Consider the following 21,886-nt stretch of genomic DNA (forward strand, 5'->3'; position numbering starts at 1 on the left):
GTGGAACGCCCCCCTTGCCACGGCTGCCACATGGTCATCCATCGACAGCCGGGCATCTAGGAGGACGCCCAAATTGTGCGCCCGTTCCACAGGGGGCAATTGCTCGCCCCCTATGGCCAGTGATGGTGTCAACTGGCTGAACCGAGGTGCCGGTAGCCACAGCCACTCAGTCTTGGAGGGGTTGAGCTTGAGTCTGTTGTCCCCCATCCAGACCCCGACGGCTTCCAAACACCGGGACATCATTTCAACAGCCTCATTGGGGTGGTTTGGGGTGGAAATGTACAGCTGAGTATCATCAGCGTACAGATGATACTCCACCCCAAAACCGCGGATGATCTCCCCCAGCGGCTTCACATATGCGTTGAACAGAAGGGGCGAGAGGACCGACCCCTGTGGCACCCCACAAGTGAGTGGCCTCAGGGTCGACCTCTGCCCCCCTGCCAACACACATTGCATCCGGTCGGAGAGGTAGGAGCCGAACCACCGCAAAACGGTGCCCCCAACTCCCATCCCCTCCAGCCGGCGCAATAGGATACCATGGTCGATGGTATCAAAAGCCGCTGACAGATCTAATAGGACCAGGATAGAGGAACAACCTCTATCTCTGGCCCTCCAGAGATCATCCACCTACGTGACCAAGGCCGTCTCTGTGCTGTGCCCGGGTCGGAAGCCGGACTGGCGTGGGTCTAGATATTCGGATTCCTCAAGGTGTCGCGGAAACTGCTGTGCCACTACATTCTCTACAACCTTCACTAAAAAGGGAAGGTTGGAGACTGGACGATAATTAGCTAGCTCCAACGGGTCGAGGGAAGGCCTCTTGAGTAAGGGCCTCACCATTGCCTCTTTCAAGTCAGTAGGTAAGGACCCCTCCCCCAACGAAGCGTTCACCAGGCCCAGGAGCCAGCCTCGTGTCACTTCCCAGGATGCCAGTACCAGCCAGGAAGGACACGGGTCCATTAAACATGTGGTGGGTCGCAGTTGTCCACGCAACCTGTCCAAATCCTCGGGGGCAACAGAAGCAAACTCCTCCCAGAATGGTCTCACAAGATTCACTGTTGACGGCTCTCCCGGACCACTGAGGGGGGCCCATCCGCTCCGGATCATTTGTCAGAAATGGTGTAGGGTCTGCTGCTTGAGCGGGAAGTTGGACTAGATGACCTATAACTGTGATGGCGAATCTATGGCACGTGTGCCACAGGTGGCACGCGGAGCCATTTGTCAGGGCATGCGAGGCACTGCCCTGTCAGCTGGCCAGCGCATTATGCGCTCGCTGGCCAGCTGTGTTCACCCTTTTTAAAAGCCATTTTTCGCCCTCCCCAGGCTCCAGAGGCTTTACAGGAGCCTGGGGAGGGCGAAAAGAGCCTCCCCCCCTGGAGGCCCTCCAGAGGCTTCAGGAGCTTCCCTGAAGCCTCCGGAGTGCAAAAAACCAGCCCTACGGGCAAACCGGAAGTTCAAGAACAGACTTCCAGTTTGCTTGGAGGGTCGTTTTGACTGCTCTCGAGGCTTCAGAGAAGCCTCCTGAAGGTCCCTGAAGCCTTTGGAGTGCTCAAAACAGCCCTCCAAGTGAGGGTCGGTTTGACTGCTTCGGAGGCTTCAGGGAAGCCTCCTGAAGGTCCATGAAGCCTTCGGAGGGCTTCCGGGGGTGCGGAGGAGGCTGTTTTCGCCCTCCCCATGCTTCTATAAAGCCTCTGGAGCCTGGGGAGGGCGAAAAAGGCATGCAAAAATGGGGGGGGGTTTCGTGCCTGTAGTGTGCGCATGCACACTGGTGGGGTCACACATTGCATTATGGGTGCGGCACACCTGCACACGACCCCCCCTGTGCTCCCCCCACTTATGGCACGCGAGCCAAAAAAGGTTCACCATCGCTGACCTATAAGGTCCCTTCCAACTCTGTTAATCTGTTTGTTAATTAGAAGCTAGGCATACACAATAGCTGTGTCAGACAAATATGCAGAGCTAGTTATTAAGATGAGTATGTCAAAAAGAAAAACACAAGATGGTGATCTAATCTAAGTGTCACTAGCTCTCCAAGCTGTAGGCAATGTTGTTTAATTTGCTCTGAAGCGTTAAACTGGTTGTGTAATTGGACTGGATATAAGCCAGCAGGCTTTCAACTCCACAAAGTTGTAGCCTTAATGAAAGTCATCCCTACCCAAGGCTGATATTTCCTCAGGGGACAAGGCTTCATATTCACATCGTTGATGTCACATGGAATTTGGCCCTGAAATCTTTCAACTGGAAAAGTCATAAATCTGTTATTTCTCCATGCAAGCACGTGCTGTATGATTGGTAGTCATTGATAGTCACTTCCATTTGTTCTTCAGAAGTTGTAATCTGTATGGTGCCTTTCAGAGGTGTTGGGCAAAGTTCCCAGAAATCCCAAGCAGCTGTATGAATATGATAACACTTATAAATTTAAGGCACACGGCAGTGAATGGCTAACTCAGAGATCTGAGATCTCAAGTGGTTCCACTGATTAATTGTTCTAACTGTCAGGAAATTTATCCTTAGGTCTAAGTTGCTTCTCTCCTTGATTCGTTTCCATCCATTGCTTCTTGTCCTGCCCTCAGGTGTTTTATAGAATAGTTTGACTCCCTCTTCTTTGTGGCAACCCCTGAGATATTGGAACACTGTTGTCATGCCTCACCTTGTCCTTGTTTTCATTAAACTAGACATACCCAATTCCTGCAACCGCTCTTCATATGTTTTAGCCTCCAGTCCCTGAATCATCTTTGTTGCTCTTCTCTGCACTCTTTCTAGAATCTCAACATCTTTTTTACATCGTGGTGACCAAAACCAAGTTCATCACTTCTTTTTTCAAAATAGATGTCTTTACAGTTTAGCATTATAGAAAGAGCATAATTCAATCAAATAGCCTTTCTTTAGGCACATTGCAATGCCCAGAATGCTATGAAAGCTCAGTGACTGTAATGCAATTTGTAATTTCTGTTGCTTTCTCTGCAATCAAAGTCAATCTACATATTGCTATTGAGGAAAGCCCAGTGCATACATTGATAATCAGAATTAAATGTATTTTTCTCCATTGACAGTAAGGTGATTATCCTTAGCCTGGTTAAGCTAAATTGTTGAAATTTAAAGCGGTTTAGTCCTGTAGAATCAATGTATACTAAATCAGCTTATATCGAAATGCTTCAGCTTAACCAAACTGTGAATTGGCAAATCAGATTAAATTCAAGTGCTCTGGTTTAACAAATCTGTAATTGGCGTACTAAAATCAATGCTTTTAGCGTAGATTTAAATATATTTAAATCAGGAATCTTCCTATTCAGATAAGTATGAATTTCTCTTGATCATCTTAGACAATGGAGATTACAATAATCAATTAACTAGCTGTCAGTTCTTTTAACCATAATCCCACTGTATGTACAGATAGTCCTTGACTTACAACAGTTCATTTAGTGGCTGTTCAGAGTTACAAAAGCACTGAAAAAAAGTGACTTTTGACTATTTTTCACACATGTGATCATTGCAGTATCACCATGGTTACGTGAATTCAGATGCTTAGCAACTGGTTTATATTTATGAATGGTTGCAGGGTTTGGGGATCATGTGACCCCCTTCTGCAACCATCTGGTCAGCAAAATCAATGGGGAAGCCAGATTCATTTAACAACTGGGTTACTAACTTAACAATTGCAACAATTCACTTAACAACTGTGACAAGAAAAGTCATAAAATGGGGCAAGACTCACTTAACAAATGCCTCACTTAGCAACATAAATTTGGGGGCTCAGTTGGGGTGATTAGCCGAGAACTACCTGTACATTATTTGACCCATAATATACAAAATGTATGGTTTGATATATACACACATACATACACATATACATACTCATATGAAATAATTTCATGAATAAAAATGTTAGTATATTAGATATGCTTGAAATAGTAATCCCTGTTTAAATCAACACCCGGGTGTGTGATTGTGTATGTCATAGTAAGATTTCCTTACAAAACATTAAAGAACTAGAGGCTAAAACATATGAAGAACGGTTGCAAGAACTGGGTATCTCTAGTTTAATAGAAAGAAGGGCTAGGGGAGACATGATAGCAGTGTTCCAATATCTCAGGGATTGCCACAAAGAAGAGGGAGTCAAACTATTCTCCAAAGCACCAGAAGGTAGAACAAAGAGCAATGGGTGGAAACTAATCAAGGAGAGAAGCAACTTAGAACTGAGGAGAAATTTCCTGACAGAACAATTAATCAATGGAACAACTTGCCTCCAGAAGTTGTGAATGCTCCAACACTGGAAGTTTTTAAGAAGCTGTTGAATAACCATTTGACTGAAGTGGTGTAGAGTTTCCTCTCTAGGCAGTGGGTTGGACTAGAAGACCTTCACGGTCCTTTCCAATTCTGTTATTCTATTCTGTTCTTTAAGCAATGCAATAAAATCCAACACGTGCACATAAAGAATTAAAAGTTTGGTAAAGAAGTTAAGGCACCAAGCTAGAAACCAGGAAAATGTGAGTTCTACTCTTATCAGGCATGAAATCTGGCTGGGTGTCACTCTCATTCAAATCAACCCAATAACAATAATGTTGTTATTGTGGGAAAATAAGAAGGGGGAGGACTATTAGTTATGCCCCCACTGCATTGAGTTATCTATAAAAATATTAAAGGTGGGATGAAAAAAATTCAACTCACATACTAATAATTTCTTAATGTTTCTCCCACATATTAATCTATTGGTCTGGAATAAAATGATGGCTTTTGTTTAGTAAAATAGCAATCAGACTATGTATTTGAGAAGGCTTTCCTTATAACTTGACAAGAATTTAGATTAAGAGTTAGTCAATTTGTTAGCTATGGCAATATGCCAAAAACTTTGATACAAGAACTCCACTATCATAATTTTTATCTTTCCAGTATTTAGCCATAGAAATCCCAATGGCTTTTTTTTTTAAAAAAAAACTAATTTATTAAATGTTTGCATTAGACGTTGTAGACACAGATTAACTCTTTCATTTTTAGCTTCATCAATCTCCAAGCACACCTAAGACCAGAAGGAAAAGATATGGTGATGACACCACCAGATGTGGAAATAAATTCCATTTTCCTCACATCCATTTCAACAAAAAGAGGAGCTGTTTTGTTCATGCACGCTAGTTTACAATGAGTCATATATCATCCATGCAATATTTTATACTTGCGGGATCACATCCTCCCACATACATCCCTGCGGCCAATACGCTCACACAGGGAGGGACTTCTCCTGGTGCCGTCCACTAGGCAATGCCAGCGGGCGACACCGAGGAGTAGGGCCTTCTCTGTGATGGGCCCAACCCTCTGGAATGACCTCCCCCCCGACATTAGAACCACTTCTGACCTCCGCTCCTTCCGGCAAAAACTAAAGACCCACCTGTTCCGATTAGCAGGCCTGGCATAATTCAACTGTCCCTCCTGGCAAATGTATTATATCTGGTTATTTTAGGGGCTTTTTAATTTACTGTATTTGTTTTTAGGGGTTTGAATTTATTTTATATCTGCTTTGTACAGTTCTTTTAACTACATTTTAACCTCCTCCATGTCAATTGTCAACTGTACATATTTAATTTAATTTTATTGTATCCTGTTATATTTTGTATGAACTGTACACCGCCCCGAGTCCCTTGCGGGAGAGGGGGCGGTCTAGAAGCATTAAATATTATTATTATTATTATTATTATTATTATTATTATTATTATTATTATTATTATTATTATTATTATTATTATTATTATTATTATTATTATTATTATTAATAATAATAATAATAATAATAATAATAATATTAATATTAATATTAATATTAATATTAATATTAATATTAATATTAATATTAATATTTTAAGAAAATTCTCTTTATTTGGTCTGAGGATGGAAACACAGGTTTCTATTTCCATATCTAATTCCACTCTTGATTCTTAATTTCTTGTCAAAGTTTTTTCTCAGACTATTTTCCAATTAATTAGAGCTCGGTATGTTTGTTCTGTGACATTTTATAGAGAGCTTTAGAAGAATATGAAAGACTTAATGCTGTTACTTCAAGTCTTCTTTGCTTGAGCTTTTTATTCCGAGTTAAAAAAAAATATCTGAATTGTAACTGAAATAGACAAGCACATTAAAATAAAATTATCAGTTCTTAATTAATAGATCCAACTTGTATAATTTGTGATTGATACCGGTATTTGGTTTATAAATGGGTTAATGTTTATAAGAAATTTAGGAAAATGGATATAAGAGGGAACAAAGGTGAGCTAAAAATTTTAGCCATTTCCCCTTATTTTAAAATTAACACTTATTCAAAAAATAATTACCATTGGCTTTAAACTCTTTAAAAATATCAGGTAGGAGTAAGAAATTTTTCATATCCCATCTTTATGAAGGCTTCATTTTAACCCAGATTTCAGTTTCTACCTCTGCTAATCATACACTAGTTCATAAATGGAAAACCTCATAATAAAACAATTCTTGTTATTGTCTAAGAGTTAATGAAGATAAGTGAATTGGTAAAACCTGAAATAAAAACAATAACTCAGGATGCAAAACTGTATTAATAGCTGTAAATCTTCTGAGCCTTGATAATTTTGTATTTTCCTAGTTCCTGCTTTTCATTTTAATAGACTACATCATTCTTTTAAACAAATTTTAAGTATCTCTTTTGTACCATCCTTCCTGCATAATTATATAGGAACTTAGAATTATCTCATAGAATTATCTTGTGTCTTGATGTTTTTTTTTCCTAAAAAATAGTCTGAAATTATACAGGATAAGATTGTTTCAGTGTTGTAAGCTACACATTATCATTATGTGATACTATTTAATTTAAAAAATAGCAAGGTTCATATAGTTCAACAAAAAAGCCCTCAAAAACATAAACATGGGTAAGACTAAATAATAAATGCAAAGGAATATATTTGTTAAACCAGCTTAAAAACTATAGCCCCAATAAAAATAAGGAGAAATGAAATAAAGCTGCATCTCAAATAATTGTTTTTGATATAAAAGAAAAAGAGAAGCAACATTTGAAAGAAATGATTAGCTTGGATTTTTTTTTTATATTTCCTCTATGTATTAATTTTTCAGACAGTGCCAAAAAAATCAACTCCTTGCAAATCACTTTTGGAGTAAATATCCAAAGGGACTTTCCAGTTAATTGTTTTCCACATTCTAGTTACCCTAAGGAAGAATAAGACACATATCTTGTACATAAGGTGACCAACTTTTTTACAATGAAAAGGAGGACAAAACACGTTCTATTGTCCAAAATGCTAAGGTGACCAATTTTTTTACAATGAAAAGGAGGACAAATAAATTGGAAAAAATATATCGTAAATAAAAGAAATATTTTATTCATTGCAACAATAATACACTAAAATTTGATATATGCATAATAAAAACATTTGCAACATTTTATATTGTAATTATGCTTACATGCCTGTTAATTATTATTTGAATGAATACTTTTCCATTGAATTAATACTTTTTGTCAATGTATCATCTTCTAACAATATATTGGAAATATCTGAACAAGAAATATCCTTCATATTGAATTTTACGGCAAATGCTGCAGCTAGAGTATCAACATTCAATCTCGATTTCTCACTTGTCGAAAAATCATTGGCAATTGAAAAAAACTCTTTCAACTTCTGCATTAGTTCCAGGGCAGCACAATGTAAATTGAACAAGTATAAATAAATGTTCACATGGAATATGTTCATTTTTGAAATGGCTGAAAATATCCACCCATCTTTTATCAATCTCAACATGTTGATTTTCCCATTGTATTAATTTTTCAGAATTTAAATATACATTCAGTCTTCTAATTTCTTCAAAGAGACAAATGTCATCTATTTTAATGTCTAGCATTTCTTTAGATAAAAATTCAACACAAGATTCAATATCTGCTCAATATACTTGCGATGAAGTAAAAAAAACACCATTAAAAACTGTTTAATTAAATACGTCACATAACGCACAATAGATTAGCCTTCAAATATTAAAAAGGAGGACATGTAGGAGGACACTTTTCGAGGGAGGACAGAATTTACAAAAGAAGGACTGTCCTCCCTAAAGGAGGACGGTTGGTCACCTTATTGTACAGCAACTATTATTTATCTTTTTTTTTATGCTGAAAGAAGGATGAACTTCAGACCTGTTGACCTGATCTGATGGATAGTACTGAAATAAATCCCTAAACCTTATTCCAAAGTATTTTACCAACCTTAAAAATCAGAAATATTTGAATGAGAATCCATCTTTCTTGACTCTGAAATGAACATTTACGGTAATACCTCTAGTACAAGAAAGGTACAGTCAGTCTGCATGTGAAATGAGATAAAGGCTCAATCAGGATATACAACATTAAGCTTAGAGGGACCAAGAATATGTTTTGGGTTAAAGTATCTTTCATATTAGAAGGGATGCAGGTCAGCAGTTCGGCAGTTTGACTTCCTAGAATCGTGTAGCAGAGTGAGCTCCCGTTACTTGTCCCAGCTTCTGCCAACCTAGCAGTTAGAAAGCACATAAAAATGCAAATAGAAAAATAGGAACCACAGCATTCCGTGCACCTTTGGCATTTAGTCATGTCAGCCACATGACCATGGAGACATCTTCGGACAGTGCTGGCTCTTCGGCCTTTGAAACAGAGATGAGCATTGCTCGCTAGACTAGCACGTATATGCGAGGGGAACCTTTACCTTTACCAACCTTTCATATTATTATATAATTTGTAATGTATCTTTCATGGGACTGAGAGTTAAAGCAGGTGTAAAACATGGCAGTAAAATATTCCCACTAATCTAGAATAACTTCATTCTGATATCCTGTTTTAATTACCAATAAGTTCCAGACCCAATGTAAGTGTTTGATGTGATTAATTCGTTGGTATATTCTTTTTTTAAAAAAAAGATGTATAATGCCATGCAAACAAAGTGATTCTGAGCAGCATACAGCATAAGAGACAAATAATAAATAAATAACATATAAGGTAGATGGGATGTTGGCCAGAGGGCAGGAGTTCCTGTTGGTGGCTCTCGCTCTTTCTAGATGATTCTGGTTTGTCCTATGTTTTATAAACAGATGAAATCTACAAGAAAATATAGTCCAACCTACCAAAAACATAAATGTAAAACAAACCAGAAATAAAAATAAACAAGAAAATGGTAAGAGAACACCTGTCTGATGTGGATGCAAATTAGCATCCGGTTCTCCCAAACCAGTGCAAACTGGCTGAATCCCAATATTGTAGAGAATATTCATAGTTTATAAATTAGGGTACGCGAAGCTAAAACATATGAAGAACAGTTGCAGGAATTGGATATGTCTAGTTTAATGAAAAGAAGACTAGGGGTGACATGATGGCAGTGTTTCAATATTTGAGGAACTGCCACAAAGAAGAGGGGGTCAAACTATTTTCCAGAGCACCGGAAAGTAGAACAAAAAAGGATGGAAACTAATCAAGGAAAGAAACAACCTATAACTAAGGAAGACCTTCCTAACAGTGAGAACAATGAACAAGTGGAATGGCTTGCCTTCAGAAGTTGTGGTAGCTTCATCACTGGAGGCTTTTAAGAAGAGATGGACATATTTGAATACCACATATTTGGAATGCTCTCTCCTGTTTGAGCAGGGGATTGGACTAGAAGATTCCTTCCTATTCTGTATTCTGTATCTTGGCTGTTAAATTATTTGTCCTGTTAGTAAGTAACTATGTGACATTCTTTTTATATTATTATTCATTGTGCTGTTCTCTATTCAGAGTCTGTTTGAATTGGGATAGGTTATAAATGTTATAAATAAATAATAGAATCGCAGGATCATTCGTTTTTTTTAATATGTATGTACTCATACACATACATACTCACACATGTGTATTTGTGAATACATCTGTGCAGTCATATTGCATATTTTCCCGAAGATTTAAAAGTCACTAGAAGATATGATTTTTGTTTTTCACAACACATTGTTCAGGTACCATATTTTATTTCACTTTAGATCTCTGATCAGCTACGAAGAACTACCAAAGTACTGTACAATAATGAAATAAGAAAGGGAATATGTTTTTTCCCATTAACTTCAGTCTCTCTGATATATGAATAATTTTTAAACTAAGAAGTAAATAATTCCTATAGCGTTGTGGAGAGCCTAAAGTATATTTATGATGTTGGGTCTTGAATTCCATTGTGGCCTTGAACCGTTTGAATTTGAACCACTGGTTTTTCAGCACATTGGTTTGAACAGTATGGAACTGAACAGCTGAATTATCATTGAGATAAACAGTTTTGTCTGCAGTGGGATAATTTATTATAGTTTTAAACAGTGGCATATTGCTATATGTACAGTATAACAATTGGTTCTGCTAGCTCCATTATCACATCATGCCAGACTGCTAGCCATCCAAACAGGTGATCAGCAACACCTTAGGGGTTATAGCTCTTCTCTCAACAGGATTCCAGAAAATTAATCACTCAGTTCTCAGGAATTGATACAAGCTGGCGTCAGCACTCTACAGTCCTCAATTGATAGAAAAGCAACATCTGAAAATACCTTTAGTTGGTATTTAGTTAAGGGCTCGCAAACTTTAAAAGATAGCTGTTGCTATCTGTTGATCTTATAAGAAAAAAATTGAATCAATTTGCATTCAACAAAAGTCACAGCTGCTATTTTTTAAATAATAATAATAATAATAATAATAATTAATAAGCAGACATTGAGCATTTCTAAAATGTTGTAATGTTAGGCAAGTGTTAGGCAAGAGGCAGACAATGTGTGGGTAGATAGCATTTCCTTCACATTTGTGCTTCTTTGTTATTGTTGACGGGAGCAGAAGATGAAAACTCCGCTTTAGAATGTGTCATGTTCAATTTATTCTTAGGACTTTTGCAGATCAAAGAGTGAAAAACAAAATGCAGAACCAGAAACTGTATTATTAACAATAAAGAATCACAACATAATAACATTTAGTATGAAAAGAAATCTTGACAGCCATCTAAAACTGTTTACTGCTTAGTGTGGGAATCTTACTGTTGGATAGAAATTGTAGAGAATATTCATAGCTTGTAGATTTTAGTCAGAGGTTTGTCCTCCAAGCTGGCTGCTTGGCTCCCAGATGTTTTTGTTACTCAACTAGGCAATGAAAAACTAGGTATCGGAAACTATCAACCAGTCTTGTGATTCAATCAGTCTTGTGATTCAATCAGTCTTGTGATTCAACCAGGCACAAGACTACCCGACCACCCAAGACCTATATTGATGATGGTGAACCTATGGCACGTGTGCCACAGGTGGCATGTGGAGCACTTCTGAGGGCACATGAGGCATTGCCCTGTCACCTCCACCGCATTGGCAACCTGATTTTTCAGCCATTTTTCGCCCTCTGGAGGCTTTAGGAAGCCTCCTGAAGTCTCTGGAGGGAGAAAAATGGCCCAAAAGGCAACATGGAAGTCATGTTCCCGAGCTTCTGGTTTCCGTGTTAGGCCATTGTGTTCCCTCCGGAGGGAGAAAAACGGCCCAACGGGCAACCTGGAAGTTCATTCCTGAACTTCCAATTTGCGTGTTGGAGACTTTCCTGAAGCCTGTGGAGGGCAAAAAACAGCCCAATGCGGCTCCCGGAAGTTTGGAGGCTTCAGTGGGACCTGCACGCATGTGCGGGGGGTTGTGCACACATGTGCGGGGGGAGGGCATTGCATTATGGGTGTGGGCACGCATGTGCGTGACACTCCCGCCCCTCCCGCTTTTGTCACGCCTCGACAAAAAGGTTAGCCATCACTGACCTATGTAAATGAACAAAGCACTTCACCAAAAAGCCCACAGAAGATGTTATCTAGTTTGGCAACCGAATGTCTGGGAACCAAGCAGCAAGCTCAGAGGACAAACCTCTGCCTAAACCTTACTATTGGATGTTCAAACATTGTATATGTGCATATTTAAAAGTGTCCCTGAGAGCAGAAATCTAACTTTAAACATTATTAGTGAATCACATTTTGTAACTATTATAGGAAGAAGATTTCTTTCTATTGTAGGGATATCTAAGCCTTGCACCTGGTTAACCGTATTCTACCAGGTAGACAGTTCAAAAGCACGCACTAGGTCAGGGGTGTCCAAACTTGGGAACTTTAAGACTTGTGGACTTCAATTCCCAGAATTCCTCAGCCAGCCATGCTGGCTGGGGAATTCTAGGAGTTGAAGTCCACAAGTCTTAAAGTTGCCAAGTTTGAACACCCCTGCACTAGGTGTTTGTAGGTCTGGTAAGAAGGCAGAAAAAAGTAATGTGAATGTATTCCTTTCCCTTTCTATATTTTTTGCAGCAGATTTTGTCTTCTCATCTCTTCCTGGGGGATGAGTAGCTGGGATTTTATCTTTCTGGCTGCAGTTCTCTCCTGCCAAGATTCTGACAACATTCTGACAACAATTTTGGGGTCTTAATAACAGCCTTTGAATACGGGAAGGGGAAGACAGGGGGAGAAGGAAAGAGAAAAAGCAAGGGAAAGAAGCTGAAGGACGAAGGGGGAAATGGCTCAAAGGAATGGGACGGCTCTGAAATCCATGAGCTCACCAACTGGCTTTCTTCCAGGGCATCTGGGGATCCAATCAGTCCTTCTTACAATTCAAGCCATAGTTATCTCTGTGTTTGTGGAAACCTTTTTAGGAGGAAAGTTCTTCTAATCTGTGAAGGGACATCTGAGAACTGCCCTGGGGGGAAAACTCTTTTCTGAAACAGGGAAAGGATGTCCTTTGCTAGTTTTTGACGACATATTAATTAATTAATTAATTATTTATTGCTTTGTTTATTATTTATTGATTAATTATTATTAATTAATTTATTAGTTAGTTAGTTAGTTAGTTAGTTAGTTAGTTAGTTAGTTAGTCAAACATGTACGAGACAACAGGTATAAGTATAAACATGGACATGAACACAGGAAATGGGTACAAATAAATGGGGACCATAGGACAGGGGCGGTAGGCACTCTGGTGCGCTTATGCACGCCCCCTTATAGACCTCTTAGGAATGGGGTGAGCTCCACGGTAGACAGTTTAAGGTTAAAATTATGGGGGTTTGAGGATGTAACAACGGAGTCAGGTAGAGCATTCCAGGCATTGACCACTCTGTTGCTGAAGTTGTATTTTCTGCAATCGAGTTTGGAGCAGTTTACCTTGAGTTTGTATCTATTGTGTGCCTGTGTATTATTGAGATTGAAGTTGAAGTAGTCATTGACAGGTAGGACTCTGTAGCAGACAATTTTGTGTACTACGCTTAGGTCATAGTTTTAGGTTGTCCAAGCCCAAAATTTCAAGCCTGGTGGCATAAGGTATTCTATTGTGAGCAGAGGGGTGGAATACTCTTCTCGTGAAATACCTCTGGACTCGCTCAACTGTATTAATGTCCGATATACAGTGTAGATTCCAGGCAGACAAGCTGTATTCAAGAATTGGTCTGGCAAAGGTTTTGTATGCCCTAGTTTGCAGTACAATGTTACCGGAGAAGAAGCTTCACAAAATTAGATTAACAACTCTTAATGTCTTTTGGCAATGCTGTTACAGTGAGCTCTGGGGCTTAGATTGTTTGAGATGAGTACTCATCTCAAACAATCAAAAGAATGCAACAAGTTATCCCAAACTTTCTGTACTCTAGCTCTTGAAAGATGTCTGTGCCCAGTCTGAACCTTCTTTCCCCTTAACTATGCATCCTGAGCAGTGCCAGGTAATTCCTGCCAACTTCCTTTCCCCCCTTCTGGCTACCCAGAAATGTCCTGACTACCCCCACTCTCGCAGAAATCTATGAATCCCTGTTTTATATGTTTAAAAATTTGATAGGAAATCTGGTGAATACATCTTTCCAAAAAGGTTGTGGTAGGTTCTAGTCTGCTTTATGTTGAGACATATACAATGAGGTTTTTCTCAATGTTGATGTTAGCTATCAAGAATCTCAACAACATTTGAAACCTGGAGCAAAACCAAAGGAACATGGTAAAATGCAAAACCCATCTATCAAGCATCTTAATCTCTTCTGGAAGTCTTTGTACAAATCAACTTGAGAAGTGGATTTGGCAATTGACTTCAATGAGTCATCTTGAAATTCATTATGGCACAAAATGTCTTTCAAATCTATGTCAGTAAATCATAAAGAATGACATTAAAAGTTATTTATACATACTTTTCACTTTTTAAAATGCCCATTACATTTAACTGAAGTTTTCTAGATTCTCTTAGAGACTTTTATTCAAACTGATGTCTATTGTCAACTGAGTGGCAGAGTTCATGTAGTTAATTCATTTTTGGTGAAAATTTTGAGAAAATAAGAAAAAAAATATCTTATCCACCTTTGGTACTTAGTTCTAGTGTGGCTTTATTGTCTGTTTCTTCAGAGACAGTTGTAATTATTTATGTACATGCATAGATAATAGAGGGGACACGGTGGCTCTGTGGCTAAGGCGCTGAGCTTGTCAATCAGAAAGGTCGGCAATTTGACAGTTCGAATCCCTAGCACCGCGTAACAGAGTGGGCTCCCATTACCTGTCCCAGCTTCTGCCAACCTAGCAGTTTGAAAGCATGTAAAAATGCAAGTAGAAAAATAGGAACCACCTTTGGTGGGAAGGTAACAGTGTTCCATGCGCCTTCGGCATTTAGGCATGCCAGCCACATGACCACGGAGACGTCTTCGGACAGAGCTATCTCTTCGGCTTTGAAATGGAGATGAGCACTGCCCCCTAGAGTCGGGAATGACTAGCACACATGTGCGAGGGGAACCTTTACCTTTATAGATAATAGAGGCAGAATTGAGCATGTTGAAACCTTATTGATTTTGGCAATAGAAGCATACATGGTGTCAGCCCTACATCAGCTTGAGCCATTAAATAAGAACAACCCTGAACACCATTCGGTGGAACAGGCATGAGCCAGAACTGAAGTTCATGCATCAAAACTCCAAGTTAAAACTTCAGACGCTCCCCATTCCTGGTCCCTCACTGCTCAATCGTGTTTTGAAGAAGATGTTCTGAAGACAGATGTTCTGATTGTAGACGGCAGCTGCATTCTTCTCATCACGACACAACCTTAGGATGTCATCTAAGCCAAGCACTCTCACTCTCTTAGCTGTTACTTTCCCCTCCCCTAGCACTCCCCCCTCCCCCAGGGTTCATGGCAGACTGAAACTGAAGTGGTTGCAGAAAGCAGACAATGAGGTGGCAGTTCTGACACATGGATACATAAATAAAACTGAAACGTACTCAATTCTACTTGGATTTATTAACATTTCTTTCTATTAAGTAAAACATTCCATTTTGTACTCTTTCAGTAATTAAGACAAATACGGTTGCATTGATTTTTCTCACCCATTAATATTTGGGTAACATTAACAAAGAGCACCACTTTATCTGTAGCTTTTTTGAGCTCATCCCATAAGTGCAGAGAAAAAAAGATGTTGTCAGTCCTGCCTTAATTTGGTTCCTTAAGCAAGAGCCAAAAACTCCTGTTTGGTGTGAAAGGATTACTTTACTAAAGTGTCTCTAAAAGGTACAATGAGTCCTCACCCTCCCCACTCCCATCCAGCTCTCTCCCTGCATAGTTCATGGCAGCCTGGCAGCTAATGAATGCGAAGTGCAGTTTTAACAAATGTCTTTTTATTTGCTTTCCCCTTCTCATTTTTTCACTACTTGGGGAGCAAACAGATTTCTCCTTCACCTGATAAACTTTTCCTTTCATTCACCTATTCTATGCCCTATATCAGAGTCCCCCATCCTTTCCGACCTTACAGACCAGCAGGGGAGGGAGAGGGGATGGTTCAGCATAAGGTACATGGAAGAACATGCGTGTGCACAGCTCCATTTGCATGAACAGCAGGCCCAGCACCAGTTGTTTACATGTGTATGTGGTCACCCTTGCCCCACCCGCAAGGGGAGATGTGTGCGCTTGCCCGCCACTTCGGGCGACTTGGTTTTGAACAGCTCAGGGTCTGGTCAGTACTTGGGGGTCTCCAGACTTATATTATACATTTGTAGTCCATGAAAATGCTGTTTTGCAACATTGAAGTCTTTCCTTTTCAATGTGTACAATTTTCTTAGGAAATAATGCAGCAGAATTTTTTTTCATTGTTGAATTACTTGCAGTTCCTGCATTTCAAGTGTAATAACAGCCCATTATTAATAAAAGTAATTTTAAGCGAATGGGATTGTAAAAGCCTAAAATTACATTTAATATCTCTTACATATAAATGCACAGGAGAATTTTAGATTGGATGCTTTCGCTTTGCGCTTGTTACATTTCTTCATGGTTGATTGCTGAGCAGCCCAATACAGCTGAATGACAATGAATCACAGTTGTGTTCCTTTTTAACAGGTTTGCTTAAGTTCTTAGAACTCTAAAAATCCTTTGCTATGAATACTATATAGAAATTTGCTTCTAGTATAGCATTTTTTTGTAACCTTCAGTGATTATCGTTTTATAAATCAAGTGCCCAGCAACTCTTTTCTCTTAGAATGAAAAATAGAAGTTTTTTTTTTAATGGGCATCTTTGGTGTCATTGTGCTTTTTGTTGACTTGTTTCAAATGTTTGTTGGTTTCCCAATGCAGAAACCTGTATATTCCAGAACCCTGTAGCCAAAATTCATCACACCCTCCCTATTGCTGGGAAGCAGCAAAAGCATGAACTTATCTGTCTGGGTTTTTTTTTAAATCAAAGATGTTATGGTCACAGGCGAGCTGTTTGTTCTGTATACGGTTAGAGATATTGATTTCATTTTTTATTTCAAATGCATGTTACCATGTTCTGCATAAAATGTACTTATTTTGAGTAAATGTGTCTAGCATCTGGGCAGCAGAAGCAAACAACATTTCATTCTGGCTCTTGGTTTTGTGTTTATGGATCACACTGTTTGTGGGTCTAAGAAATACAGGCACTGGTTCAGAGCTGGAGTGGGAATGGACAGGAGAAGGGAAATATAAACACTATGCTTCACAGAGGATGTGATACTGTATGTGTAGCTCCTTGGTAGATAAATAAAGTTTAAGATTGTTAAGGCTACAATTACCTAGTTGCACTACTAAATACAGATCGTCCTCGGCTTACGACCACAATTGAGCCCAAAAATTCTGTCATTAGGTGAGACATTTGTGAAGTGAGTTCTACAACCTTTCTTGTCTCAATTGTTAAGTAGATCACTGCAATTAATCAGTTAGTAACCTATTTGTTAACTGAATCTGGCTTCCCCATTGACTTTCCCTGTCAGAAGGTCACAAAAGGTGATCATATAACCTTGGAATTGCACAACTGTCCTAAATATGAATCCGTTACCAAGCACCTGAATTTTGATCACATAATCTTGTGGATGCTTCAACAGTCGTAACTGTGAAAAATGATCATAAGTCACTTTTTTCAGTGCCGTTGTAACTTTCAGCAAGGGTTACTAAACAAACTGTGTTAAGTTGAGGACTACCTATAGTTATTCATTGTTACACTCTGAAACTGATTTTCATTTCATTTAATGGATGCGTCCCAGAAGGAAAAAAAATATCATGGATTTCATTGCTAGGATCTGCCCAATTATTGTGGCACTTTGCAAAATTCCACCTAGATTAAACGTTACGAACAGCAGACCATGTTTCCCTGAAAAGAAGAATACCGTATTTTTCAGAGTATAAGACGCACCTTTTTCCCTCAAAAAAGAGGCTGAATATCTGGGTGTGTCTTATACACTGAATACAGCATTTTTTGCCTCCTGAAACCCTGCCTCCTTCACCAAAATGGCCATGCATAGCCTTTAGGAAGCTTATAGAGTGCTCCTGGAGACTGGGGAGGGCAGAAATGAGCAAAAAACAGGCCGTTGTTTTTTTTTTTGCTCAATTTCCCCCCCCCTCCCAGCCCCCAGGAGCACTCTATAAGCCTCTTAAAGCCTAGGCATCCCATTTTTTGTCAACAAATGGGCTCATTTTTGCAAAAAAATGGCCTTTTTCTCATTTTTGCTCCCCCCCCCCCCACTGCTCAGGAGCACTCTACAAGCCTCCTAAAAGCTTTGCATGCCCTTTTTTTGAAAAAAAAAAAACCAGGCCTGTTTTCACGAAAAACGGGCTGTCTTTGGGAGGTTTGCAGAGTGCAAAAACTTTTTTAAAAAATTTGCCTCTTCAAAATCTTGGTGCGTCTTATACTCCGGTGCATCTTATACTCCAAAAAATATGGTAGGTTTTTTTTTTGGGGGGGGGAATAAGCACTAGGGCATATTTTCAGGCAGTGTCTTACTTTTTTCCCCATGTATGAGAGGCCCACTACTTCTGCCTTCTTGTGGCAGGGTAGGAGGCCGAGTGGCATCCAGGCCATTTTCACCCTGATACCTGCCTCACCTTGCAGCCACGGCACCAACATGCCACTCAGCCTCCTGCTCCGTTGTAGCCATGGGCAAACAAGAATTGAGCCGGCGGCCACATGTGCTCCTGCGGCACATGGCTGCTGGTGCTGCCACTGCAAAGCAGGTGTTGGGGCGCGGATGGCCTAGCTGAGGTAACACCCTGAGGTAAGCTGATGCAGGGCGCATGGGGTAGTTCTACCACCCCCGCCTTACCTCATGGCCACAACATCATGAGCAACCAGATGAAATAAGCTGGCAGCCGGCTTCGCAGACTCTTCAGCAGGGCTTATTTGTGGGGTAGGGTTTATATTAGGTGTAAGCATAAAACGTGCGAGGGCTTATTTTTTTGGATAGGTCTTATTTTGGAGGAAACAGGGAAGTAGCAAGTGATACAAATAATAACTACAGTCTCTGGTTGGAATGTTCCCCTCATTTCTTCCCTTTCTCTCATAGGAACTTTTTACGCCGGAATGTAAGTTTAAGGAGTCTGTTTTTGAAAACTATTATGTAATCTACTCGTCGATGCTGTACCGACAGCAAGAGTCGGGTAGGGCCTGGTTCTTGGGACTCAACAAAGAAGGGCAAGTCATGAAAGGCAATAGAGTGAAGAAAACAAAACCAGCAGCTCATTTTCTACCGAAGCCATTGGAAGGTAAGCTGACTTTGACACAGCGTCGCATGTATCAAAACATTGCAAAAAACCTGTCACCCTTCAGGTTGACTTTCAAATGATAACCGCTCTGGAACCCTTGCATGTGTTTCCTAACTCTCCGTTTGATGCCTCCCTACTTCGTGTTTTGTGTCTGACTTTTTTCCCCCCCTACCTGAAAAGAATATGGATGAAAAGCTCTTTGGTGGCAATCTTTGAACAGAGCAGGAATGCGGAAAGCTTTTCTGAAAGCAATTTCCAGCATCACCAAGTCTGAACATGAGAAAGACTCTCCCATTCTTGCTAAAAACTCAGCAAGCGACGATAGATAAGTCATCCTTCTTTTACTCTCGGTCCTTTTAAGCACTATGGGGTGAGAAAAGAATTGATCTCTCTTATTTAGCTGTTGTAAGGATTCCTGAGGTAATGTATATGAATGATTTTGTTTGAAAGTGCAAAATACTACGATTCTGTTAGTCCAAAGGAAAAGTCAGAGTCCAAGGTGATGTGAAAAAATGTCACCTGGGGAAAATGTACAAGTGGCTTCTACATATTGGCTCACAATATGTTCTTCTTTATTTGTAATAATAGTAGTAATAAATACGAAGTAATAAATAGGAAGAGTAATAAATAAGAAATAGTTATAAATAAGAAAGGGACACGGTGGCTCAGTGGGTAAGACATGGAGCTTGTCAATCAGAAAGGTTGGCAGTTTGGCGACCCTAGTGCCATGTAATGGAGTGAGCTCCTGTTACTTGTCCCAAACTTCTGCCACCCTAACAGTTCAAGAGTACGCAAAAAGGCAAGTAGAAAATTAGGGACCACCTTTGGTGGGAAGGTAACAGCGTTCAGTGCACCTTTGGCATTTAGTCATGCTGGCCACATGACCACGGAGACTTCTTCGGACAGTGCTGGCTCTTCGGCTTAGAAACAGAGATGAGCACCACCCCCTAGAGTCGGGAACGACTAGCACATATGTGTGAGGGGAACCTTTACCTTAGTAATAAATGCCTTGAGTGCAATCCCAAAACCTCTGGAGCACCACTTGTACACCAGCAGCACTGACAAAATTACAATCGCCCAATTGCAAAAAGGCCTCTTTCTTTGGAACAATTTGCATCCTGCAACAATAGCTTTATCATCATCAAACAGCAACAACCCCTTATCCCAGGTCTTCGGGAGGGATTTATTTGGCATACAAAATGTCAAAATCCGGTTTAAATATCTGGCTGATTGTGACTAACCGTAATAATAACAATGAAGCCTCAATGCATATGAGGTCAGCACCAGCTAAATAAGTGGCAATTATGATTTCATATTGTTATGTGTATAATAATAAATAAAGCATGGATAGTAACAATAGTAATTGGTACCTTGAGTACAATCCAAAGCAATAGGAGCACCATTTGAATACTAATGGCATTGACAAAATCAGTCAATTGCAAGAGGCAACTTTATATGGAAAAGTTTATATCCTGGACTTGATAGGTAGATAAAAATGTCAAATCCAGTCTAAATATCTGGCTGAGTATGTGATCAATAATAATATTAAATGTGCATTAAAGATTCTCTGAAGTCATCTGATGTTGCTTTCTCCTGTTGCTTGAATTATTTCTGTTGGTAGACCCTCTATTCCTGGGGCTTTGTATTTGGGTGACTTCTTGCCACTTCCTCAATCAGCATTTCTGGCTCTACCACTGATGTTTTGTAGTCTTGTGATGCTTCTTCGTGATACTCTCCTAGAGGTTTAAGAAGCTCTTGGAAGTGTTCTTTCCATACTGTTAAAGTTACTAATCATTTCTGACCAGAATCTTTCTACAGCTTCACAGGTGCCCTTTGTTTCAACAAACTTTCAACATGTATATGGCTCTTTCCCAGTAATTTTAGTTACTTACATAGAGGTTGGCAGACTTTGAGTGCCCACTGAAAATCCACCAACAATTGTTAAATATTATCTTGACTTTTCATTTCACTTTTTAATGCTTCTCATTTATAATGCTGGTTTGTGACCGTAATCATTTTTTTTAATGTATAGAGGTCAAATACCACCAATGGATCACGTGTGTGTAATTTTCCTTGATCTTTGATGATATAGAACATACCACAGGATTCTTCCAAAGTGTAGTCCCTTGCGTATCTGCAATATTATACATATAGCCTCATTTAGCTTCTGCCTTGTTGAGTGACCTTTTATAATTGTAACTTTAATGAAAGAGTAACCAATGCTTGCATTTATGACCTTTGCAAATCTGTAAAAGCAAAAGAAAACTGAAGTAAGACAATAAGCCGAAGGGAAGGGAATAGATTCTTTATTGGCCAAGTGCCATTAGACACACAAGGAATTTGTGTCTGGTGCATACGCTCTCAATGTACATACAAACAACAAAGTAATAAGTCATAGATCATACATTCTAAGATACAATCATAAGATACAAACAACAATTGATAATCATAATATATCAATAGGAGAAGGTAGTAGGAGATGAGAGGTGAGAAAGATGAGAAGATGAGAAGGATAATAGCAATACATGGGTACTACATGGGTAAATAACTTTAGGCATTTAGACAGTGCTGTGGGAGTTAAGTATTTAGCAGAGTGATGGCATGGCGGTAGAAACAATCTTCGTGTCTAGCTGTTTTGGCATAGCAATGTCTGTAGCGAAGTCTTGAGCGGAGAAATTGAAAGAGTTTATATCCAGGATGCGAGGGGTCTGTAGATATTTACTCAGCCCTCTTTCTGACTCATGCAGTATATAGGTCCTTTATGGAAGGCAGGCCGGTTGCAATTGTGTTTTTTCTGCAGTGCTAACTATCTGTTGAAGTCGGCACCTGTCCTGTTTGGTTGCTGTGCCAAATCAGACAATTATAGAGGTACAAATGACAGAGTCCGTTACTCCCC

At 39.6% G+C, this 21,886-nt stretch overlaps 1 protein-coding gene across 2 annotated transcripts in view; it reads left to right on the forward strand.

Moving 5' to 3' along the window:
- FGF14 (fibroblast growth factor 14) overlaps positions 1-21,886 on the forward strand; it is a 382,025-nt gene that overhangs the window by 355,266 nt on the left and 4,873 nt on the right. For both annotated transcript variants that reach the window (XM_081946764.1, XM_081946763.1), the window contains exon 4: positions 18,792-18,990. In XM_081946764.1, the coding sequence (XP_081802890.1) occupies positions 18,792-18,990 (199 nt within the window). The remainder of the gene's footprint in view (positions 1-18,791; positions 18,991-21,886) is intronic.

Source organism: Natrix helvetica (assembly GCF_964273705.1).
Source record: "Natrix helvetica genome assembly, chromosome: 3".
Taxonomy (NCBI): Eukaryota; Metazoa; Chordata; class Lepidosauria; order Squamata; family Natricidae; genus Natrix; species Natrix helvetica.